Source organism: Cygnus olor, chromosome W (genome assembly GCF_009769625.2).
Source record: "Cygnus olor isolate bCygOlo1 chromosome W, bCygOlo1.pri.v2, whole genome shotgun sequence".
NCBI classification, from domain to species: domain Eukaryota; kingdom Metazoa; phylum Chordata; class Aves; order Anseriformes; family Anatidae; genus Cygnus; species Cygnus olor.
Window position 1 is genome coordinate 3,243,501 of NC_049199.1, and position 26,035 is coordinate 3,269,535.

The 26,035-nt window shown below is 47.4% G+C and overlaps 1 protein-coding gene across 3 annotated transcripts in view; it reads right to left on the bottom strand.

Moving 5' to 3' along the window:
- The window catches only part of LOC121062421 (kinesin-like protein KIF2A), a 118,497-nt gene extending 104,129 nt beyond the window's left edge, over positions 1 to 14,368 (bottom strand). For 2 of the 3 annotated variants that reach the window (XM_040542412.1, XM_040542414.1), the window contains exon 1: positions 13,926 to 14,367. In XM_040542412.1, coding sequence (XP_040398346.1) covers positions 13,926 to 13,989 — 64 coding nt within the window. In that variant the 5' untranslated portion in view covers positions 13,990 to 14,367. Of the gene's footprint in view, positions 1 to 13,925 lie in introns of all 3 variants that reach the window. The other variant, XM_040542410.1, reaches the window with a different exon arrangement.
- Between the last annotated feature and the right edge of the window lie 11,667 nt (positions 14,369 to 26,035).

Genomic DNA, 26,035 nt, shown 5'->3' on the forward strand with positions numbered 1-26,035 from the left:
TCGTTCAGGCCACGATAGTCCACTGTTAGTCTCCACTCACCATTAGACTTTCGCACTGGCCATATGGGACTATTAAAAGGTGAATGGGTCTTGCTGATCACTCCTTGGCTCTCCAGTTGACGAATTAGCTCGTGGATGGGAATCAGGGAGTCTCGGTTGGTGCGATATTGCCGCCGGTGCACAGTTGTGGTAGCGATTGGCATTTGCTGTTCTTCAACCCTCAGCAACCCCACAACAGAAGGGTCCTCTGAGAGACCGGGCAAGGTAGACAACTGTTTAATGTCCTCTGTCTCTAAGGCAGCTATGCCAAAAGCCCAGCGGAACCCTTTTGGGTCCTTGAAATATCCTCTTCTAAGATAGTCTATGCCAAGGATGCACGGAGCATCCGGGCCAGTCACAATACGGTGCTTTTGCCACTCATTTCCGGTTAGACTCACTTCAGCTTCCAATACAGTTAACTGCTGGGATCCCCCTGTCACGCCATAAATACAGATGGGCTCTGGCCCTTTACAGCTTGATGGCATTAGAGTACATTGTGCACCGGTGTCTACTAAAGCCTTATACTTCTGTGCGTCAGACGTGCCAGGCCATCGAATCCACACAGTCCAATAAACTCGATTGTCCCTTTTCTCCCCCTGGCTGGAGGCAGGGCCCCTCTAGTCCTGGTCAGAATCTTCGTTTCTGTGTTTAAAGGACTGCCTGCTGGAAGTTGGAGCAGCAAACTTTTCAGAGAACCCCTTTCTCCCGATTGTTTTCTTTTGCAACTCACGTACCCGTGCCTCTAGGGTCGCAGTAGATTTTCCATCCCATTTTCTCATGTCCTCTCCATGGTCACATAGGTAAAACCACAGGGTGGCGCGGGGTGTGTACCCACCATATTGTCTTCTTTGCACGGATGCACGTTTACCCCTAATAGCCGAGACACTGGTTTGTACAGGTGGGGAAGAAAATACACTCTCTTTAAGTTGGTGGACCTCTTCAAAAAGTTTCTCCAAAGTATTCTCTTTTAGTTGGTGGCCACTGGTTCGTTCAGGTGGGGGGGAAGATAAATTCTCTTTAAGTTGGTGGAACTCTTCAGAGAGTTTCTCCACAGCCGAGACGCAGGCCTGTAAGGAAGAGGAGAGATTTCCTTCGTACTGCCGGAGTTGTTTAGCCATTTCACCCACTGTGGGGTCTTCACCGTCTTTCCAGGTTATTATTGGCAATGAGCTGGCCCATGATGATGGTGCATTCCGTACAAACTTCCGCCATATGGGTCGAGTACACTGGACTTCATCTGGATCTGTGGATATTTGTGCGTCGTCTAGGTCCTTATAAATTACTTCCCGTACGGCTAATTCCCTCAGGTACTGAATTCCCTTCTCCATGGTGGTCCACTTGCCTGGTAGACATACAAGTTCTTCCTTGTAGGGATACCTTTCCTTCACAGCTAACAGGAGACGCCTCCAGAGGCTGTGAGATCGTGCTCCATCTCCAATTGCTTTGTCAATGCTTGCATCTCTAGCAAGGGATCCCAACCGCTTGGCTTCCCTGCCCTCTAATTCCACACCATTGGCTCCAGTGTCCCAGCACCGGAGCAGCCAGGTGACAAGCTGCTCACCTATACAGCGACCAAAATCTTTTCGCACATCTCGTAGCTCACACTGGTATAGGGTTCGGGTAGTTACTGTTGATTTTTCGACATCCTCATCCTCATCTTCATCCTCCTGCACACTTGATGGCCCAGCCTCGTCTTCTCCATACCCAGACTTAGCAGAAGACTTTCTGCGTTCTAAACGACCTGAGTCTCTATACCATTTTTTCACCTTTTCTACAGGGGCAACTTGCACTGCTACAGCTCGCTTCTCTGACCCAGCCACAGGAGCTGCCACAGGGGTTGGAATACCCTCTGCAGGGGCAACTTGCACTGCTACAGTTCGTTTCTCCGACCCAGCCACAGGGTCTGCCACAGGGGTTGGAATACCCTCTGCAGGGACAACTTGCACTGCTACAGTTCGTTTCTCTGACCCAGCCACAGGAGTGGGAGCGGCTGCAGGAGCTGGAGCAGCTGCAGGGGCTGGAACGGCTGCAGGAGCTGGAGCTGGAACAGCTGCGGGACCTGGAGCTGGAACGGCTGCGGGAGCTGGAGCTGGACCGACTGCGGGAGCTGGAGCTGGAATGGCTGCAGGAGCCGGGACTGGAACGGCCGCAGGGTCTGTCACTAGGTTGATAGTAGCATCAATTGCAGCTCGATAGGCACAAGCCAGACCCCAGCACGCCACAGTGATTTGTGTCACTTTGGAACTGCCAGAGTCATGACACCTTTTTTTAAAGCATTCTACCAGTTTTTTAGGATTTTGCAGTTGTTCAGGGGTGAATGTCCAAAACACTGGCGGTGCCCACTGCTCTAGAAACCTGCCCATATCCTCCCACACTCCCTGCCACTCGCAACTATCCCGCCTCAAGACAGATCTCCGGATGAGATTCCTAAGTAGTTGTTTAACCTTAAACAAAACCTGAAGCGCATTCAGGAGACATAACAACAAGAACATGCTGGTCTGAGTATCCCAAGGATATTCAACATCTTGGAGAGCTACCGTAACTAGCTCGGGGGATAAGAGGGTGGTGAAGGAGGAAGGGAGAGTGAACAGGTAGGAAAAAATATCTTCCCCTGTCCCCTCCACAGATTGACTCCCTGATGAAAAAAGGCAATAGGTGTAATTGCTAATAGTTTCTGAGATATGGTTTCCGAAGTATAGAGTCGACGACAGTGCTGAGTACAAATACCAGGTTAGAGTCATGACCAGAAATCTCATCATTTCATAAGCCATCGTTACACCACACAGTACCATAACAATCTTAAACCAGGGCCCGGAAAGGATAAACAGCACGACAGGGAGCACATACAGAAAGTAACGTGCTATAAAACTCAATTTGGGAAACAGGCACAGCAGACTTGAGATTAAGGCAATCAGCATTGTGACTAGCAACTATTAAGCAGGTCGAATACTTATACCAATTTTAGTTTAACACACTCTGGTCAAATCTGTCGATATCTCAACCCTTCGGGCCCCACGTTGGGCGCCAAATGGACTGTTGTGGTTTAGCCCGGCTGGCAGCCAAACACCACACAGCCGTTTGCTCACCCTCCCCCCTCCCTCTCCGGGATGGGGGAGAGAAACGGGAAAGTGAAGTCTGTGAGTTGAGATAAAGACAGTTTATTAAGACAGGGAAAATAATAACAATAATAATAATAATAATAATAGTATTAATATTAATAATGTGTACGAAATAAGTGATGCACAATGCAATTGCTCACCACCCGTTGACCGATGCCCACCCTATCCCCGAGCAGCCGGCCCCCCCCCACCCCGGCTAGCCACCCCTATATATTGTTCAGCATGACGTCAGATGGTATGGAATACCCCTTTGGCCAGTTTGGGTCAGCTGTCCTGGGTCTGTCCCCTCCCAGCTCCTGCTGCATCCCTAGCCTGCTCGCTAGCAGGACAGAGCGAGAAGCTGAAAAGTCCTTGGCTTGGTGTAAGCACTGCTCTACAACAATTAAAACATCAGCATGTTATCAGCGCTCTTCTCATTCTAATCCAAAACATAGCACCCTGACAGCTACTAGGAGGAAAATTAACTCTGTCCTAACTGAAACCAGGACAGTCCCTAGCAAAGGATCCCAGCCGCCTGACTTCCCTGCCCTCTAATTCTAGACTATTGGCTCCAGTGTCCCAGCACCGGAGCAGCCAGGAGACAAGGTGCTAACCCGAACAACGACCGAAATCGTTTTGCATATCTCGTAGCTCACGCTGGTATAGGTTTTGGGAAGTTATTGATATTTTTTCGATATCTTTATCTTCGTCTTCCTGTTCCTCTGATGGCCCAGCCCTGTCTTCTCCATACCTAATCTTAGTAGGAGTTCCCCCGCGTTCTAAACAACCTGACTTTCTCAACCATTTTTTCATCTTGGTTACAGGTGCAACTGATGCTGGTACAGTCTGTTTCCCTGGATCAGCCTTGGGGCCTGTCCTAGGGCTTCGAGTGGCTACAGAGTCTTTCACAGGGGTTATAGTCATGTCAAATGCAGCTCGGTAAACATAGGCCAAGCCCCAGCACATTGCAGTGAGTTGTGTCTCTTTGGCATTGCCAGGGTAGTGACACACCTTGTTCAAGCATTCTACCAGTTTTTTAGGGTTTTGCAGTTGCTCAGGGTTGAATTTCCAAAGCAATGGAGGTGCCCACTGCTCTGGATGCCTGCCCATATCCTCCCACACTCCCTGCCACTCATAACTATCCTGCCTCGGGACAGATCTCTGGATGAGATTCCTAAGTAGTTGTTTAACCTTAAACAAAACCTGAAGCGCATTCAGGAGACATAACAATAAGAACATGCTGGTCTGAACATCCTAAGGCTATTCAAAGTTTTGAAAAGCTATCATAACTCGCCTGGAGGAGAAGAGGGAGGTGAAGGAAAAAGGGAGAATGAACAAGAGGGAAAAAAAACATCTCCCCCGTCCCCTTATACTCGGTCTGTCTGTGATGGAGTTAACTTTCCCTGCAGCAGCCCATACAGTGCTGTGCTCTGCACTTGTAGCTAAAACAGCACTGGTATCACACCAGTGTTGTGTCTACTGCTGAGCAATACTGGCATAGCATCAGGACTCCCCCTAACCCCTCCAGAGCCAGCAGGCTGGGGGTGGGCAAAAGGTGAGGAAGGAACATCACCAGGTCAGCTGACCTAAACCAACCAAAGGGATATTCCATACCATATGATATCACACTCAGCAATAAAAGGTGGAAAAAGGAAGAAGAGGGGAGGGGTGGCTTTCGGTGCAAAAACGTCTGTCCTCCTGAACAACAGCTACGTGCGTTGAGTCCCTGCTTCAAGCATGTGGTCAAGCATCGCTTGTTGGTGGGAAGTAGAGAGTAATTTCTTTCCTCTGCACTTCCACACAGCCTTTGCTTTTTTTTTTTTTCCCTGTTCCCCTTTCCCTTTTTTCCCTTCAGTTAAATTATTTAATTAATAATATTTTTTCCTTAATAATTATTTTTTCCTTTAATTAAATTATCCTTATCTCAACCCGTGAGTTGTTTCTTTCCTTTTCTTCTTCCCCTCCTCTTCTGAGGAGGTGGAGTGAGAGAGCGGTTGTGGTGTTCAGCTGCCTAGCAAGGTAAAACCACCACAAACCTTCATAGATTGGTTCCCTGATGAAAAAGGGTAATAGAATCATAGAATATCCCGAGTTGGAAGGGACCCATAAGGATCATCGAGTCCAAATCCTGGCACCACACAGGTCTACCCAAAATTTTAGACCATGTGACTAAGTGCACAGTCCAAACGCTTCTTAAATTCCGACAGGCTTGGTGCAGTGACTATGTCCCTGGGGAGCCTGTTCCAGTGTGTGACCACCCTCTCGGTGAAGAACCTCTTCCTGATGTCTAGCCTAAACTTCCCCTGCCTCAGCTTGACACCATTCCCGCAGGTCCTATCACTGGTGATTACGGAGAATAGGTCACCTGCCTCTCCACTCCCCCTCGCGAGGAAGCTGTAGACTGCGATGAGATCTCCCCTCAGCCTCCTCTTTTCCAGGCTGAACAGGCCAAGTGACCTCAGCCGCTCCTCATACGTCTTCCCCTCTAGGCCCTTCACCATCTTTGTAGCCCTTCTATGGACATTCTCCAATAGTTTCACACTCTTTTTGTACTGTGGTGCCCAGAACTGCACACAGTACTCGAGGTGAGGCCGGACCAGCGCAGAGTAGAGCGGGACAATCACTTCCCTCGACCAACTAGCAATGCCGTGCTTGATGCACCCCAGGATACGGTTGGCCCTCCTGGCTGCCAGGGCACACTGCTGGCTCATATTCAGCTTGCTGTCACCCACAACCCCCAGATCCCTTTCTGCAGGGCTGCTCTCCAGCGTCTCGTCGCCCAGTCTGTACGTATAGCCAGGGTTGCTCCGTCCCAGGTGCAGGACCCGGCACTTGCTCTTGTTAAACTTCATGTGGTTGGTGATTTCCCAGCTCTCCAATCTGTCCAGATCTCTCTGCAAGGCCTTTCCACCCTCAGCCGAGTCCACAACTCCTCCAAGTTTAGTGTCATCATCAAATTTGGTCAAAACATCTTCTAGTCCTACATCCAAATCGTTTATAAAAACATTGAAGAGGACTGGCCCTAAAATGGAGCCTTGAGGGACCCCACTAGCGACCATCCGCCAGCCTGATGCGGCCCCATTTACCACAACCCTTTGAGCCCTGCCTGTCAGCCAATTGCTCACCCACTGTATGATGTTTTTGTTTAGCTGTATGCTGGACATTTTGTCCAGTAGGATCCTATGGGAAACTGTGTCAAAAGCTTTACTGAAATCCAAAAAGAACACATCAGCTGGTTTCCCTTGATCGACTAGATGGGTGATCTTATCATAAAAGGAAATCAAATTTGTTAGGCAGGACCTACCCCTTGTGAACCCATGTTGGCTGGGACCAATGACTGCAGGTCATTTTAACGAGAGTGTAATTGTCATGGGGGTAGGTGGGGCTGGGATAACAGTGCTACTTTTTGGGGACACCAAGCTGAGACTAGGGATAGAATGATCACTGGGCATTACACCAAAAACGTGTAATTATTAATAGTTTCTGAGGTAGCATTTGTACTGCCGAGTACAAATTTGTACTGCTGAGTACAAATACCAGATTAGTCTCATGGCCAGCAATTTTATCATATCATAAGCCAGTGTTACACAGTACAGCAAAATAATAACCCTAAACCAGCCCCCAGAAATGATAAAAAGCATGACACGGAATACATACAGTAAATAATATGCTATACAAAACAATTCGGAAAACAGACAGCAGACCTGAGATTAAAAAAAATCAACATTGTGATTAGCAAATATTAACCTTGTCTAATGCTTATAACAACTTTGTTTTAACACGCTCTGGTTAGATCTGTTGTTATCTCAACCCTTTGTGCCCCACGTTGTGCACCAAAAGGACTGTTGTGGTTTACCCCAGTAAGCAGCAAAGTACCACAGCCATTTGCTCACATCCCCCCGCCAGAGGGATGGGGGAGATAATCTGGAGGAAAAAAGGTAAAAGCTCATGAGCTGAGATAAAGACATTTTAATAGGACAGAAAATGAATGGAAATAATAATGATCGTAATAATAATAATAAGATAATGTTCAAAGTAAGTGATGCACAATGCAATTGCTTACCACCCTCTGACCAATGCCCATCCCCTCCCTAAGCAGCAGTTCCCCTCCACTCTGGCCAGCCACCCCATATTAATTGTTCAGCATGATGTCATATGGTATGGAATATCCATTTAGCCAGTTTGGGTCAGATGTCCTGGTTCTGTCCCCTCCCAGCTTCTTGTGCATTGGCAGAGCAGTATGAGAAAGTGAAAAGTCCTTGACTTAGTTAGTGTAAGCACTGCTCTGCAACGACTAAACAATCAGTGTGTTATCAACATTATTCTCATCCTAAATCCAAAACACAGCACCATAGCAGCTTCTATGAAGAAAATTAACTCTATGCCAGCTGAAACCAGGCCAGGCACGAAGGATTTGAGATGACGACACATTATTGACTAGAGTGTGGGGTGTGCTAGACCAAATATAGCAGCTGTGTGGTACTTAGCTGCCTACCAGGGTTAAACCACAATAGAGCTATTGATACAAAATACAGAAGGCCTACATAAATACCTCAGCAATAAACAGCAAGTTACAGTGAAAATCTGTTTATCGCATATCATGAGCTGAATGCTTATAAAGCCGTTTTAAGAATGACACAGTAAACTTAACACGTCCTCCTGGTCAAAACTTCTGTAAGGAACAGTGCCCAGAAATTCTGGATAGAACAAGATGAGAACCTACACTGGATAAGTAAGTCTAAATGTTGGTCCCATTAGTTCTACCAAAAATAGCAAACTTGACGACTTGATGCCCTGTGTGTGATCCGGCCATTAGGGAAAGACAAAGACACATTGTACCAGTATGGCTTACATAGGGATTAGGTAATGAGGTCAAATGATTTAAATGTGCTAACAAAAAAAGTCTTAATCACAGGGAAAGAACAGATATATGTCACCAATGGAACTAATAAAAGCACATTACCATTTAAATATACCCTCAAGAGCTTGTAAAATAGGGTGTCTACCCAATCCTGAACAGAATTCTTATAGTGTCATTATACCTTCTATCTTAGTATAAAATCATTGTTGCTATTGGGAGCTGCACATAAATGTCAAGATCATCATATGGGATTACCCAAAACACAGAGGATTGTATAGACCTCTCAACATCAACAAACATCAATTTCACTGAAATTGAGCTTTAAAGAAAAAAAAACAAAACCCTCACAGCCCTTACTGTTACAAAAAAAAACATAGTCTCCTTTGTTTTTGAAGGTTAAAGAGTTATGATGATGTTTTGGCGAGCCTAAGGAGAGAGGAGCTGCCAGTAGTTTTTTGGACTAGATGAATTGTCTTTGACCATGACCAGTTCCAGCTGCTTCAGAGACAAGTGAAAAAAATTCTTAAGAGGCAATTACAAAATAACACAGCCACAGACAAGATTTCTTCCTGTCTCCCATCAGTTGGAGGTGATTTAAACTACAAACTCAGGTAGAACAGAAACTACCTTTTACGATTGCCGGTGTAAATTTTTTAAGCTTTAAGTATAGAATTGGGTATTCCTACCATCCATACCAACATCCTCCTTAAAATTCTGCTAGGCTTCCAGCATCCATGTCCTCTGGTAACATGTTCCATGTGATAACTGTTCCTAGTTTATTCTCCTTTATCATTTTTAAGTTTTCTCTTTACAACACTGACAGTTCTCAAGTTCATTTCTTTCCCATAATACAAGAACACAAGCTCGTGATCTTTCTTTTTAAACACCATTTGATGGTTAATCCCTAAAAAAATAAGAAATAAGAAACAAATCACCATTTTTCTTTTCCTGGAACTTCTATCACATCTTCAGTTGCTCTTCCCACTTACTGGAATGTCCCTTCTCATGCCTGTTACGTTATTTCTAACATAGTGAGACCACCACTGTATTCCCCCCTCCACTTTCCAAATGAGCAAATATATAATTAATTTCTCTGTTCTTCTAGGTAGCATTTCAGATTTGCAAAGACAGAGAGAAAAGGATCATAGACTCATAGAAAGGTTTGGTTTGGAAGGGACCTTTAAGATCATTTACTTCCAAACCCCGGCCATGGGCAGGGACATCTCCCACTAGATCAGGTTGCCCAAAGCCCCATCCAACCTGGCCTTGAACATTTCCAGGGATGAGGCACCCACAACTTCTCTGGGCAACCTGTTCCAGTGCTTCAGCCTGAGGAAGAAAAGGACAGAACATGACTGGACTGGAAACGTAAAGGAAAAATACCAGTCAGCCTACTAAAGGTCTGCAGGGCATAAGACTGATTTATCCTATTTCAACAAAAGACTGAACTAATGAAAAAAAAAAGTGAGATATTATTTTTCCAAATGATTATGTAGGTCTTTGTCATCATTAATTGGATAATGCACAAGAAGTGGAGATATGGGTATAAGTTCACTTGCAAAGCAGTGGGCTATTATTATTTTAGTAAAGGGAATTTATCATCAGACAAATGTCCATATTTAGACCTCAAAAAGGAACATCTTCTGGACAGAATGAAACTCTTACAGCTGGTCTTGCAGCTATGTTCTGGCCCACTCTCTAGTGCTCTAGCTCTTCTGTGTGATAAGGCACATTTTTCAAGACTGGAAATGCAGTCCACTGTTAGCAATTCACAACCTAAAATGAATGAGTTCTTTCCTGTTTCCAAGACAGACTATCAAGGCATATTTCAAGCGACATACATAAATTATACTGAAATAAGTAGTAAATTTCAGTATCAGAAATTATTATAAAAAGCCAAACTAGCTGACCACCTAATATGCTTTTATATTACATGAATATAACAAGTTATCCCATGTAATTATAACTGGAAATATTATCACAGAATCACAGAATCGTCTAGGTTGGAAGAGACCTCCAAGATCACCTAGTCCAACCTCTGTCCTAACACTAACAAGACCTCCACTAAACCATATCACTAAGCTCTACATCTAAACGTCTTTTAAAGACCTCCAGGGATGGCGACTCAACCACTTCCCTGGGCAGTCCATTCCAATGCCTAACAACCCTTTCGGTAAAGGAGTTCTTCCTAATATCCAACCTAAACCTCCCCTGGCGCAACTTTAGCCCATTCCCCCTCGTCCTGTCACCAGGCACGTGGGAGAATAGACCAACCCCCACCTCTCTACAGCCTCCTTTAAGGCACCTATAGAGAGCGATGAGGTCTCCCCTGAGCCTCCTCTTCTCCAGGCTGAACAATCCCAGCTCCCTCAGCCGCTCCTCGTAAGACTTGTTCTCCAGACCCCACACCAGCCTCGTTGCCCTTCTCTGGACTCTCTCGAGCACCTCCATGTCCTTCTTGTAGTGAGGGGCCCAAACCTGAACACAGTACTCGAGGTGCGGCCTCACCAGAGCCGAGTACAGGGGGACAATCACCTCCCTAGACCTGCTGGCCACACTGCTTCTTATACAAGCCAGGATGCTGTTGGCCTTCTTGGCCACCTGAGCACACTGCTGGCTCATATTCAGCTGCCTATCAACCAGTATTCCCAGGTCCTTCTTGGCCAGGCAGCTTTCCAACCACTCATCTCCCAGCCTGTAGCGCTGCTTGGGGTTGTTGTGCCCCAAGTGCAGGACCCGGCACTTGGCCTTGTTGAACTTCATACAGTTGGCCTCAGCCCATCGGTCCAGTTTATCGAGATCCTCCTGCAGAGCCTTCCTACCCTCGAGCAGATCGACACACGCACCTAACTTGGTGTCATCTGCAAACTTACTGAGGGTGCACTCGATCCCCTCATCCAGGTCATCGATAAAGATTTTGAAGAGGACTGGCCCCAGCACTGAGCCCTGGGGGACTCCACTAGTAACCGGCCTCCAACTGGATTTGGCTCCATTATCTGTAACTCTAGACAACATTTATACCAATGTTTACCCACTGAGAAAAAACAGATACACAGCAAGCAACTCTGCAGCGTCAGTCCTCAGAAATGTTGTTTTTTATCCAAACCCTAGTTTTCATGTGGTTTTGGTCATGAGTTCTAACAGTGGCTTTCACTTGTACATCTATTTTTTATTCAGTCCTATAAGAAATCTTTCATGAAACACTTAAACCTAATTAGAACTTGTCAAAATGACAGAATATGTAAGTCACTTTTATTTCCAGAATGTTCTGGTCTCATTCTCACATTTAATGTGTTTTACATCTCTTTGCAATTTTGTTGTAGTGAACAAGTACAAATTTTAAGTGATGTTTTACCAAAAATGTTATTCTCCTATTTCTTCTTTTTACTTAAAGAAAAATACTTATCTGGAATTAATAAAGCTCTGTATTCAGAAAAGCATTTAGCATACTTGTGGACAGATGGGAAAAAGTGCATACTTTTTAAAATGACACCATTAACAAAGTAAACATTTTATTCAGCAAATAAACACTTAGATAAGGAAATTTTAATGAACTATTATACTTACCTCTCAAAACAACATTTAGTTTAAAAAAATGATTTCCTACAGACAAGACAATGTGAAAAAAAGCGCAGACTGACCAACAAACTGCTTTCTCAAGAAGATTCTTAAACAGCTTAAATTGTGCTTTCAACCTAGGGTAGCTGGTATGATACACAGCCCTGATTCTACCTGGGATACAGGTCTGAGTTCAGCAGATCCAGGTAGCTCACTGTTGTTTAAGGAGAAGATCAAACTTCACACTCCATCCCAGCCATGCATTTCCTACACACTGATACTTTTGGGGTCACAGACCCTCTGAGAGTCATTTGAACTCACTAATGCTGAGGAAACCTATCACATCCATAAGTTTGCTAATTTAATGCAATTAATGCATTAAATAACCTGGAAAAAAAACACATATTGACTACAATGGATGGGAGAGAAAGTTTGTAGGAACAATGCAGCTGACAGAGGCACACTCCACTTGTTAGAAACAGACAAATCAATCTTGATTGCCTGTGCAACCACAGCCCAGGTTGGTAACCTATCTTCTGAAAGGCAAAGCAATCTAAATGCAATCTAGTGTGGGCTGTACTTCAATATTTGTCTCAAAATGCTCCTTTCTGCATACCTAGGGATATCTCCTCCACCAGTCTCAATGGAAAACAAGCAAACATCACAATACCCGGAACCCACTAACCTTGGTACAACACTGTACTGTGGTTGCTCACACAAAGATCAAGCTAACAAAAATGCTCAACAGTTTGCACAACTGTTGTGAAAACATCCTCCTAGTATATTTCTGATGTGTAATATATTTAATATGCTGCATCACATATGTGATACAGCAAAATATGTGAACCATTAACAGTAATGAAAATAAGTATTATGTTCAAGTTACTGTTCTCACTTCTGATTTTAGAAGTGAGCAGAACCCTGCAACGTGGAAAATGCAGCAAAGCATTCTCATCCCTTATTTTCCAAAAGATATATAAAACAGTCAGTTACATGTATTAGAAGTTGACACGGGCCTCAGAAAAATAGTTTTACAAGCTGCTACAGTGAGGTTTTCTGAAACCTCAAACAGAGATCTGCAGGAGTTATGCACCTATCAGATTCTTCACATGACACACAAGCCATTAAGCACAAATTGAGGGGTTAGGTTTAATACAGCATCCAGCTAACACTGAGCATTTGATTTTTATTGTAGGGTTGAACTGTACCATGGGACTTAGCTGCATGAAGACTTGCTGCTCATTTCTTGCCTCATGACAAAATCATGCTAACTTCAGTGCTTTTGACCTCCGGCTCTTTCTTCCATTAAAATCATTTGATTATTCTTTAGCAAGCTCCTGAACACTGAAGAAAATAAAAGACTTTCCAGAAAATGTGAGAAGAACCCTACCCTGGTTTAGTAGGTTTCATAGATCTCACAGAGGCCAGGAACAGATGACATATTCCCACTCAAATTAAAGAGCTGAAGTCCCAAGTGACCTGCCTTTCAGTCAATGAACTTCCCATTTCAGTTCTCCCCATCCAGACAAATACAGTTAGCACACTAAATGTGACACACACACATCCTTTATTCACGTGTATTCCTAGACAGCAACATACACGCTCCTGCCAGGAGATGCTGGGCAAGATGACAAACACTGGATCCCCAACAGAGAAATAACAACTCAGGCATAAACAGCAAGCACTCTTCTTATATTTTAACCATAAAGAACATCTGAAATAATACCATCAAGCTTTCTGTCACGTGATGGAAGTGTTCAAAGGCATTTCTGTCAGTGCATACTGTAGTGTAATTTTTTGAGAACACAGCTCGTACGCCGGAGAAAACAAAGTTATTTCTTTACATTAAAGCCCCTTCCTCCCTCCGTCATCTAATCCCCTCCCACCTCCATGCCAAAGCTTCCCCAGGCTCTCCTCCCCCAACCACGCCCTTCTCCCCCCCATCACCTCATCGCCCCCATCCAAACCCACCCCACGCGTCTCGTTACCCACCTTAGACCTCTCCCCTCCCCCACCAGCCCAGCCCATCCACACTTCCCTCACGCGTCCCCCTCTCGTTCACCTCACCTTTCTCCCCCCACATTTCAACCCTCTACCCCTGCCGCCGCCCCTCCCTGCCTCCTCCCAGCGCTGCCGCAGCCTCCCCGTCCCCAGCGGCCGCTGCTCGCAACCGCCCTCCACCGCCGAGCACGAGCGCTCTCCTGACAACCGCAGCGCGAGCCAGGCCCGGCCCCTCCCTGACCCCACGCACACAATGGGCTCCGCAAACAGCCCCCTCCCCGATCCCCGCTGCGCACTGGGGCGGCGGTGCCCAGCCATGGGCTGCGGCCGCTCCCACAGGCCCCTACCGCCGGCCAACCCCCACTGACCATCGCTGCGCTTGATCTCCACGTAGATTCCTATCTGGATCTTGCCGAAGTTGGCCGCTGCCATCGCTTCATGGGGCAGCCGGGGAGAGCGGAGGCGCTGCCGACCAGACACGCAGGAGGCGGAGCAGGCGCGCGCGCACAGCAGCGGCGGCGGCTCTGGGAAAGGTGGGCGGACGGGAGGGAGGAAGAGACGGGGAGAGGGAGGAGGGGGGAAGAGAAAAAAGGCACCAGCCGGATACAACAGCCGTCAGGAGCTGCTGCGCCTGCGAGCTTCGTCGTGGCGTCACGGCGGGACCGGCTTGGGGCGGGGGCTGAAGCGTCGTCACTGCCTTCTTCAGCCGTCTGCGATCTTCTCCTCCCCCTGCCGCGGAGGAAGGGGACGCTGGACCCGCGCGCCTGGGTTCCCCGCCGCGCACCCTGGCACTGGGGCACCCGAGGCGAGGCTGCTTGTCTGGCGGTTCCCAGTGTATCTGCCCCGCGTGGCGAGCTCCGCCTCTCCCGCGCCCTCCTCCCCACTCTCCGTGCCGCAGTGCTCCCTCGCAGCCGCCCTTCGCGGGTGTCACACGATGGGCGCTCCCGCTGCGTGGGGGGCCGACGCCCGGCGAGAGAGCCGTGCTCCGGGGCCGGACCGGGACGGGCTCATCGCGGCCGCAGGGCGGCTGTGCTAGCCTATACCTCTCGCACGTGTCCCCGGCTTGCAGACAGGCGCCCGTGTGGCACCAGATGGTGGCTGAGCTGCTCTGAAGTTTTAGTGTAATAGCTTAATTTACCTCATGTCTGCTCGTAGAGGTCCCTTGTGCCAAGTGGAGCAGCTTAAAAGGATGCTTTGTACTTGCTCCCCAACCTGCCAGCAGCTTCAGTCCAAGTAAGGCTGACACAGTGAAAACTCAATAACCAAAGTTATTAAGCAGGTATTCTTTGTTACGGCACCGGGTGTGTGGGGGATAGTTCTGCCTAACACACACACGCACTAAGGGTTACTGACAGTGTGCTTATATTAGTGGGAAAAATACGTATTCGTTTCATTTCCCGTGAGTCTCCTACATATTCATCAGGTCTCCGAAGAATCATTAACATAGGTTCCCGCCCCTATTCGCATGTGTACTGGAGTCCTTAAGTGGTCCTCCAGCGCACTCTGGTGGTCTTTTGATGAAGGCCAGAAGTCTTCCTCGCTGCTAAACTCCTGATCCTTCCTTTCTTTGACAGACTTCAGCAGTCAAGCCAGTTCTTGCTGGTTCCATTATCTATGCATACAGTCTTTTACTCCCTTATCTTTGGGGTCGTTAACATACAACTGTGCTAGCTAAGACCTACAGAATCAACATCCTTTATCTTGTTCCCTGTCTCAAGGCCATGGTGACAACAGCATCCATCTATCCCCGCCTCATGACTGCCCCATGCACTTGTACCACTTTAATAGGAACAAAACACACTTCATGTTCCTCATTTCCTTACAGTGGCTCCTGTACCTCAAGCAAGGCACTTCATTAGACATTGTCCCTTGGGTTTCTCCTGCAAGGGTGGTTCCTAACCCGATGAAGCCACCACGGGTTTAAAATTGCCTTTCCTGCACAGCTTTCTAGTCACCTTGAGCAGCAGCACAATTAATACTTCTAAACACACATCCTTGCCCAGCAAAGCCAGTCTATTAAAACTAATTCCGCAATCCAAGCTCCAGCTGGTAATACATAATGAAAGCTGACACCTTGCCACCCTTCTTGAGAGCTGCAGGCTCCCCGCAGCCCATCACCCTCTTTCCCTCATGTCTTCGCCCTGCTTCTGCTTTCACTATGCTGAAAGCAGAGCAAGTCAGTCAGAAATTTATGGCTCCCAGTTCCTGCAGGCTTTCAATATACTTTTATATAAATCTATGCACAAGAGAGCCAGAAGTTGAACTGACAAAAAGTTAAACAGCAGCAACTGTCTGGCACAACTTAATTGTTATTTATATTGCCTCTGACTGGTATAAACCACCCTTTTGATGAACTGCCAAGGAAAAATAAAAGATGAGTGAAAGTTTAACAATTTTATTTTTTAGGTTTAAAAAATGGGTCTTATTCTCTTATTCTTGCCCAGCTTCATTTGTTACATGAGAAATTTAGGTCTGAATCACTGTATTCATGGAAGGCATTCCTTACTACAGTTATGCTGGAATTATGATACTAAAAGCAGCAAGCAAGATCCAACAAAACTATTTTGGCTTTCTAGTTTGGTCACTATCCATTTAATTTACACTACTGACAAACACAAAGAAATACTACTTTGAAAAAGATCAGATGCCTTTAAGAAAGCCTCTTCTAAGTATAAAAGAGTTAAAGATATGCATGTTGTTTTAAAAATGTAGCTGTTTTTGAATTAAAACCAAATGCAACAAATGGTTTAAACAAACAAATATTAGACATATTAAAGCTGAATGAAAAAAAAATCTTCTACTCATTATAATTCCATGGCACTTCAGTGATGTGGACTGAACAATGTTCTTCCTGAACAATTTCTACTACATAGACTTATCTTTTATAATTCAGCTTTATCTTGGAGAAGTACCTACATTAGACTTGGATAGCCACTCTTTTGTCTCTGTGTAACAGTTAAATTTATCATAGAATATCCTGTGTATACTTCAACTTTCATCCTCCACTATGAGTCCTGAAGACAGAAATGCCTATCTCCAAAATCCATCCTCTCAGAGCCCCTGCTTGCCCCTGTCCCTGTATTAGTCCCACCGCAAACAGCATGCCTGTGTCCCTTGTCATGCTGTCCACTCTCTACACATTCCCAAAGTTTCTCAAGGTCCCACCCACACAGCTGCAGGACCCCCCTTCCTCCTCTACAGCCATAGGCAGCCCCTGTCGTCTGCAGCCCTTGACTCACAGAATCACAGAATCGAAGGGGTTGGAAGGGACCTCGAAAGATCATCGGATCCAACCCCACTGCCAAAGCAGGTTCCTTAGAGCAGGCTGCTCAGGTAGGTGTCCAGACGGGCCTTGAATATCTCCAGAGAAGGAGACTCCACAACCTCCCTGGGCAGCCTGTTCCAGTGCTCCGTCACCCTCACTGTGAAGAAGTTCTTTCGCATGTTGGTGCAGAACTTCCTGTGCTCCATCTTGTGGCCATTACCCCTTGTCCTATCCCCACAAACCACTGAAAAGAGGTTGGCCCTCTGTCTCCCACAGTTAAGATATTTGTAAACATTAATAAGATCCCCTCTCAGTCTTCTTTTCTCAAGGCTGAACAGACCCAGGTCTCTCAGCCTTTCTTCATAGGGAAGATGCTCCAGGCCCCATATCATCTTTGTGGTCCACCGCTGGACTCTTTCCAGGAGATCCCTGTCTTTTTTGTAGCGGGGAGCCCAGAACTGGACACAGTACTCCAGGTGAGGCCTGACCAGGGCAGAGTAGAGGGGGAGGATCATCTCCCTTGACCTGCTGGCCACACTCCTTTTAATGCACGCCAGGATCCCATTGGCCTTCTTGGCCACGAGGGCACACTGCTGGCTCATGGTCAACCTGTTGTCCACCAGGACCCCCAGGTCCCTCTCCGCAGAGCTCCTCTCCAGCAGGTCATCCCCCCGCCTGTACTGATACATCCGGTTGTTCCTTCCCAGGTGCAGGACTCTACACTTGCTCTTGTTAAACCTCATTTGGTTTCTTCCTGCCCAGCTCTCCAGCCTGTCCAGGTCTTGCTGAATGGCAGCACAGCCTTCTGGCATGTCGGCCACTCTTCCCAGCTTTGTATCATCGGCGTACTTGCTGAGGGTGGACACTATTCTCTCATCAAGGTCGTCGATGAAGATGTTGAACAAGACCGGACCCAGCACCGACCCCTGGGGAACACCGCTAGTCACAGGTCTCCAGCCAGACTCTGCACTGCCGATCACCACCCTCTGAGCTCGGCCACTCAGCCAGTTCTCAACCCATCTTACTGTCCTCTCATCTATCCCACACTTTCTCAGCTTTGCTAGCAGGATGTCATGGGAGACAGTATCAAAAGCCTTGCTAAAGTCAAGGTAGATGACATTCACTGCTCTCCCCCCATCTACCCAGCTGGTGATGCCATCACAGAAGGCAATGAGGTTGGTCGAGCGGGATTTCCCCTTGGTGAGTTCATGCTGACTACTCCTCATAACCTTCTTCTCTTCCAATTGCTTGGAGATGGCATCTAGAACAAGCTGTTCCAACACCTTTCCAGGGACAGAGGTGAGACTGACTGGCCTGTAGTTTCCTGGATCCTCCTTCTTGCCTTTCTTGAAGACCGGAGTGACTGGCTATCCTCCAATCTTCAGGCACCTTTCCTATTCTCCAGGACCTTTCAAAGATGATAGAGAGCGTTTCGGCGATCACCTCCGCTAACTCCCTTAGCACACGTGGATGCATCCCATCGGGACCCATGGATTTGTGTGTGTTGATCCCACTCAGACGCTCCCGAACCACACTCTCGTCAACCACGGGGGAGCCCTCCATTTCCCAGCCTCTTTCTGCCCCCGCCAGGGTTGAGGAGTCCCGGGGAGGAGTCCTTGAAGCAAAGAATGAAGCAAAGAAAGCATTCAGTATCTCCACCTGCTCGGCGTCTCCCATTACCAGGACACCCACCTCGTTCAGCAAGGGACCCACATTATCCCTAGTCTTCCTTCTACTGTTTACATACTTAAAAAAACCCTTCTTATTATCCTTTTTCTCTTTTGCAAGCTTCACCTCCAGGTGGGCTTTAGCCTTCCTCGTCGCATCCCTGCAGGCCCTGACAACACTTCTATACTCCTCCCAAGAGGACAGGCCCTTTTTCCACATTTCATAGACCTTCTTCTTCCTTTTGATCTTATCGATGAGCTCCTTGCTCATCCACGCAGGTTTCCTGCCCCCCGTTCCCCGATTTCCTACTCTTCGGGATGCACCGATCCTGAGCTTGGAAGAGGTGCTGTTTAAATGTTGCCCACCTCTCACAAGGACCCTTGCCTTCTAGCAACCTAGCCCAGGAGATACTCCCAAGCAGGTCCCGGAAGAGGTCGAAGTTGGCTCTCCGGAAGTCCAGGGTAGCAATCCTGCTTTTAGCCTTACTTCCTCCACCAAGTTCCATCTTGAACTCCACCATCTCATGGTCGCTGCATCCCAAGCTGCCCCCAACCTTCACATCCCTAACAAGCCCATCCCTGCTGGTAAGGACAAGGTCCAGAAGCACTCCCCGCCTCATCGGCTCCTCCACCACCTGTGTCAGAAAATTGTCTTCAATGCATTGTAGGAACCATTTGGACTGCGCGTGCCTGGCTGAGTTGCTTACCCAACAGATGTCTGGATAACTGAAGTCCCCCATGAGAACCAGTGCCCGGGATCGTGAGGCTACTTCCAGCTGCTTGTAGAAGGCCTCGTCGACCTCCTCCTCCTGATCTGGTGACCTGTAGTACACCCCCACAACAGTGTCACCCATACCAGCCCACCCCTTAGTTCTCACCCACAAGCTCTCCACTTGTCCTTCACCCTCCCCCAGGTGGAGCTGCGTACACTCTAATTGCTCCCTCACATAAAGGGCAACCCCACCCCCTCCTTTCCCCAGCCTGTCTCTCCTAAAAAGGACATAGCCCTCCATGACAGCATTCCAGTCATGCGAGCTGTTCCACCACGTCTCTGTGATTGCAACGAGATCATGGCCCTGCGACTGAACACAGATCTCGAGCTCATCCTGTTTATTTCCCATGCTTCGCACATTGGTATACAGGCACTTTAGGGAAGCAGCAGGCGCAGTTACCCCTGGAGGGATGCAAGAAGAAGATTCCGGACGGGGTATCGGGATCATTACCTTCTCTGAGGAGCCCTCAGACAATCCTGTGGGACAACTCAGAGGTTTTTCCCTACTGTCTTCAACAGTGACAGCAGTGACAACTTCCCCCAGCCCTTCTCTGTCACTTTTAGCTCCCCTCCCTTCCCCCATCAAACCTAGTTTAAAGCCCTGGTAATCAGCCCAGAGACCTTGCTCCCCAATACACTTGTGCCTCACTTGCTGAGTTGGAGTTGGTCAGCAGCCCACATACCTGGCTTCTCGAAGGACTGCCCAAGATCGAAATACCCAAAGCCTTGGTCCAGACACCACCCCCTCAGCCAGTCGTTCATCTGTCCCGTTCTCCTCCTCCTTTCTGGGTCCCGGTCACCCAGTGGGAGGACAGAGGAGAACACTACCTGCACCCCCGATCCCTTCAACATCCTTCCCAGGGATGCAAAGTCCTTTTCAGTATTCCTCATTTTTCTAGTTGCAGCTTCCCTGGATCCAATCTGAATGACAACAAGAGGATAGTAGTCCTCTGGTTTAATGAGCTGTGGCAGAGCCTTCCTAACGTCTCTGACATGTGCCCCAGGAAGACAGCACACCTCTCTGGATAGATTATCTGGGCGACAAATGGGAGCCTCAGTGCCCCTCAGCAAGGAGTCTCCTATCACTAAGACTATCCGTTCTTTTTTTGTGGTACTGGTTGTGATGCAGTGCCCCGTCTGGCCCCGATCCCTATGCTCAGTACTTCCCCCAATCTTGACACGCTTCTCAGGGTTGCTTCCCGGGTTCTGACTACTGTCCAGACCCTCAACCTCTTCCTTTTCCTGCCTGAGAGCCTCAAATCTATTACCCAAGGACACCGTGGGGGTTGGTGGCACCATGGGTGTCGGGGGCAAACGTCTCTTTCTGCTTCGAGCTGAGATGAGGGTCCAGCCCCTTTTCTCTTGTGGGCGGTCAAGCCCTCTGTCCTGCATGTGATCAGCTGGGTCAGCTTCTACCCCTTGTAGGGACTTAGGAGGGGGCTGCTGGGCATCAGCAGGGGCAGGTTGACACCTCCTATCTGTCACCCTCAGAGACTCCCAGGAGCCCCTCAGGCTGCTGCTTTCTCACTGCAGCCCAGCCACCTGCTCAAGGAGTTCCTTAAGCAGGGCACACCTGCACCCACAACAGCCCTCTCTTCCCTCAGGACCCAGGTGGGTCTCCAGATTCCAGAGCTCCCCACAGTCACCTGTCTGGACTGCCACTTCCCCCCTCAGGGGATCCATCTGAGTGCCCCCATGAGCCCAGAGAGGCAGCCTCTCTTCCGTTTGGGTTGCCGCCTCGGACCAGCTGCTGCGAGGGGTGCCCACCATGGTGAATTCTAGGTGCAATGAGGCAGAGTTCCCCGAGGAGAGGAGGGGAAGAGAAAGGGAGGTGGGAAAGAGGGGAGAGGATCCTCCTCGCACTCCTCCCTGCCCCGCCTGAACTGCCCAGCGTAAACTGCCTGCACTAACTGCCAAGCCGGTCCTGTTAACTGCCTGCGCTAACTGCCAAGCCGACTCAATGGCTTCATCTTTCCGGAGCGTCAGCATAAGTGTGGGCACCTTCAAGATCTACTCTGTTCACTACTTTTTGTGGTTCCTTTTCTACTACTCCCCTTCGCCACTCATCTTCATGTCTCATATCCTATCACCAGTGTTGGTTCAACTCAGCTCCTCATCCTGACTGTCCCCCCTTCTCCCAGTGTTAGACCTGGCATGACGTACTCTGGATAGTGGCTTCAGCAGGAGTAGGACCTGGAGCAGCATTGGCTGCTGCTCCCTCCTCCCTTGTTTGTGCACCTCCAAAGTCCTGGTCCCAGGTGCTGGTGACTCCCAGTGCTCTCTACTGTGTACAGTCAGCTTCTCAGTAAACGCTCATGTTTGGCTATGTCTCTAAATGAAGGAGGAAAATAAAATATGTAAGGTAGCATTTCTGTGGAAACTTGAATTTCCACTTTCACATGTCATCATCAGAGTGAAGAAAAAAGAGCTTAGGCTGACCGTCAAACTTATTTGGATTTTTAAGTCTAGGACTGAGGGAAGACACGGTTTTATTTGTAAACTGAGCAATTGCATCTGGGAGCTGCTGGGATGTGACAAACATGGGAGCCAGTAACGCTGTTTTCATGGTGCTGTTTTGGAAGAAATCCTCGCGTGACTGGGTCCCCAGCAAAATGAAGGTGGTGCTCTGGGAAGCTGAGCAGATACAAAAGAAGAGCTTGTTTTCCTCTTTCCCCATCGCTGACCTTTCCTGTAGCCAAAGCAGCGTGATATAGCTTACACCAGAAGATGGACTTTCCTAAAAGATGTCTTACCATGCTGGCCCAGTGCTGCAGTATCCACCAGGGAAACGTGGTATGCACTTTCCATTGAAAGGTAAGGACAGGAGTGGGAAACCGGTGGAGAACATCGGATATGTGTGAGGGCTTTTGGAGGCCACTTTATCTTCTCTGGTTGCTCTATGCTGCCTCCATAAAGCAAACAAGCCAGAGTCTGAAACTGTGTCCCTAAATCTACTTCAAAATCACAAGTCACCAGCTGGCAGATGATTATAGTTTATGGCCTTTCTTCCATCAAGCCAATGGAACTTTTGAAATTAATTAATAGAATCCTGAATAGGATCCTGAATAGGATCCTGAAAAAATCCCAGAGCCTTGTTTTATTTCTAAATTAACACATTTTTCAGTGAGATTGGAAATACAGACCTCAGTACTGCCCTCAGTTATACCCACATACCCCAGAGGGGGGTATGACTGGGGGGAATGATTTCCCCAATAACTGATGGCAGAATATGACGTGCAATGATCTGCATGTTCCTTCTCTATAAGATGGAAAATGTCGGCAAAAATGGACATTTTGTATCTCTTCATATAAAAGATGTGTGACTCATTCTATTCCTCTTTTAACTATTTCATATTTACTGTTTTATAAAGTTAGGCTGGGCATAGGTGTCCTCAACAGGTACTTAAAAGCTGCACTTGCTAAAACCTGACAATTATTACTTCAGTCACAACTTGCACAATCACTGAAACAGCAGCAGAGAAAGAAGAAATTTTAAACTCTTTCGGATGTCAGAATTTCAAAGCAGAAACCTGTCTCTGGTGATATCAGTGTGTACTGGATCTGGCTGGGATGGAGATAACTTTCCCTGCAGCAGCCCATATAGTGCTGCGCCCTGCGCTTGTAGCTAGAACAGCATTGGTATCACACCAAAGTTTTGTCTATTGCTGAGCAGTGCTGGCGCAGCATCAAGACTCCCTCCAAACCCGCCAGAGCCAGTAGATTGGGGTTAGGCAAGATGTGGGGAGGGGACATCACCGAGGCAGCTGACCTAACCGACCAAAGGGATATACCATATGACGTCACACTCAACAATAAAAGGTGGGAAAGGGGAAGGAGAGGGGGATGATATCTAGTTTGTGGATGATATCAGGAATGGTACTTCCTTCTTCTTTCCCTGTGGGCTAATTACAGCAGCTTTTGAGTATTTTGAACGTCCGTGGGTAAACAACACACTCCTATTGCTAGGCCTGCAGAATGTGTTACTTTTTTTCCTAAGGTTAAACAATTAGTTAAGAATACCACCCAGGAATCTGCCCCGAGACAGTGTGGTGGTGGGTGGCAAGATGTGCGGAAGGATATGGGCAGGTACCTGTCACGGTTGTCTCCTCCGATGGTTTTGAACTTCACCCCTGAACAAGTGCGGAAACCTAAATAACTGATAGAATGCTTGAAAGATGCATTGGCAACGCCAGAGAACTCCAGCTTGCTGCACTGTGCTGGGGCCTGGCCTGCGCCTATCAAATGGTAGTTAACACTACCCAGCACCCTCAAGGGAAGGAGGAGGTCTCTGAATCCGATGACCAAGATAACACACACTGTGGCTAACCCAGAGGGCCAACCGTCCACAGTATCATTCTCCCCCATAGTCAAGACAAAACAATGGAAGCGGAAGTCAGCTTGTTTAGTAAGGGAAGAAGCTCCTCCTAAGAAGTTTCAGGAGGGAGAAGTGGAAGAGGCAGGCAGCTCTAAAGCAGAGCCATCACAAAAACAGGAGGAAGAAGAGACAGGAATCATAAACGAGTCAGAAACCACCCGATCCCTATTCCCGAGTGAGTTGTGAGATATACGAAGGGATTTCTGCTGTCACCCAGGTGAGCAAATTCTCTCCTGGCTGCTTCGATGCTGGGATAACAGGGCCAATACCATGGAATTAGAAGGCAAGGAAGCAGAGTAGACGGGATCCCTCTCTCCAGGGAACGGGTCTTCGGTAGAGAGAGAGTGTGAGAAATACCTCAGTAATTTTCTCAGACAGGGTCTTCTGTGAAGCTATTTTATTCACGATTGCAATGGCGGGCATCCTGCAAAAAAGACCGCACAGCAAAATTATATCGTAACCTTATATTCCCTATTACCCAAAGCTTGATCCCTCACGTTTCCTCATTGGCTGAGTACTACAGGTTCACAAACTACTCGATGTATATATTATTACTATATCATAGGTGTACAATTTTATTTGACCAACCATTAATTTCTCCTTTTCTTTTTTTTTTTTCCCTTGTCCCGTGTCTAGAGGGCCTGTGATTTTTTGTTTTTACTGATTTTGCACAGCTCGTCCTGTTTTTATTAGCTATCCTCCTTATTTTGGGACAGTGGGACCTTCCCCTTATCTGCTTAACATACTCCCCACTGTTATGCCACTGTTATGCCTGCACAATCACTTTGGAATATGCAAGGTTAGTGGAATTTTCCACTGCAAAAACACAACTTTGTTTCTCACAATTCCCCCCTCTTCTTTTCTTACTCCTATTGTTGTTTTTGCACCTCTTCACATCCCCCAGTCTTGAGTTTTTCCAACATTAGTGCACAATCTTTTTCTTTGGATGTCATGGGGGATGACAGATACACAGTGCCATTATTACTAGAACGCTAACAAATAGTTGCTTGAGACAATCCCATCCAGGCAACCATGAGGTCAGTTTTAGTTGTTGCAGAGCAGTGCTTACACAGAGTCAAGGACTTTTCAGCTTCTTATGCTGTCCTGCCAGCGAGGAGGCTGTGGGATTGCACAAGAAGCTGCAAGAGGACAGCCAGGACAGGTGACCCACCTGGCCAAAGGGATATTCCAAAGGGAGGGAAGATCAGAGCGATGGCGTTTGTCTTCCCAAGAAACCATTACGCGCGATGAGCCCTGCTTTCCTGGATTTTCCTGCTGATGGGAAGTAGCAAATTAATTCCTTGTTTTGCTTTGCTTGCGCGTGCGGCTTTTGCTTTACTCAGTAAACTGTCTTTATCTCAAGTTATGACACTTTTAACTTTCCAGTTTTCTCCCCAGTCCCACCTGGGGAGAGCAAGTGAGCGGCTGTGAGGTACTTAGCTACCTGCTGGGGTTAAACCGCAACAGTCCTTTCTAGTGCCCAATGTGGGGCACTGTTGCGGTTTAACCCAGCAGGAAGATAAGCACCACAGAGTCATTCGTTCATTCCCCCCAGACAGTTTAAAGACAGTTTAATAGGACAGGTAGGGAGTAGGACGTATCCTCTTTGAATTGCTTGAACTCCCAGGACAGTTTCTGCACAGCATTTGGTTTGAGTTGGTGGACTTCTTGAGAAAGACTCTCCACAGCTGAGACACAGGACCCATAAGGAGGAACAGAAACATTCTTCGTACTGCCAGAGTTGGCCAGCCAGTTCATCCACCGTGGGCTCTTCTACGTCTTCCCAGGTCATTACTGCCAATGAATTGGCATACAACAACAGCGCACTCCATACAAATTTCTGTTGTGTGCACTTGACTTCATCTGGGTCTCTGGGATCATTGTTCATTGTTGTGAGAAATATCCCAATAATTTTCTAAGACAGGGTCTCTTGTGAAGCTGATTTATTCACAATTGCAATGGCAGGTGTCCTGCAAGGAGGAGTGTGCAGCAGAAGTGTATCATAGCCCTATATCCCCTATTACCCGATGCTTGATTCCTCACTGGCTGAGTACTACAGGTTCACAACCTACCCGACGCTTGTTACTATGCCCTGTATGTACAGTTTTATATGACCAACTTTTCATTTCTCCTTTTCTCTTTTGGAACCAGAGGGGTCCGTGATTTTGTAGCTTCTTGTTCTTGCTGATTCCACAACTGCTTGTCTTGTTTTTCTTAGCCATCCTCCTTATTTTGGGACAGTAGGACCTTCCATTGTCCCCTTATCCACTTAACATTCCCCCCACTGTTATGCCTGCGCAATCACTTTTAAATATGCAACGTTAGTGGAATTTTCCACTGCAAAACCATAACTTTAATTCTTACAGTTCCCCCTTCGTCTTTTCTTACTCCTATTGTTG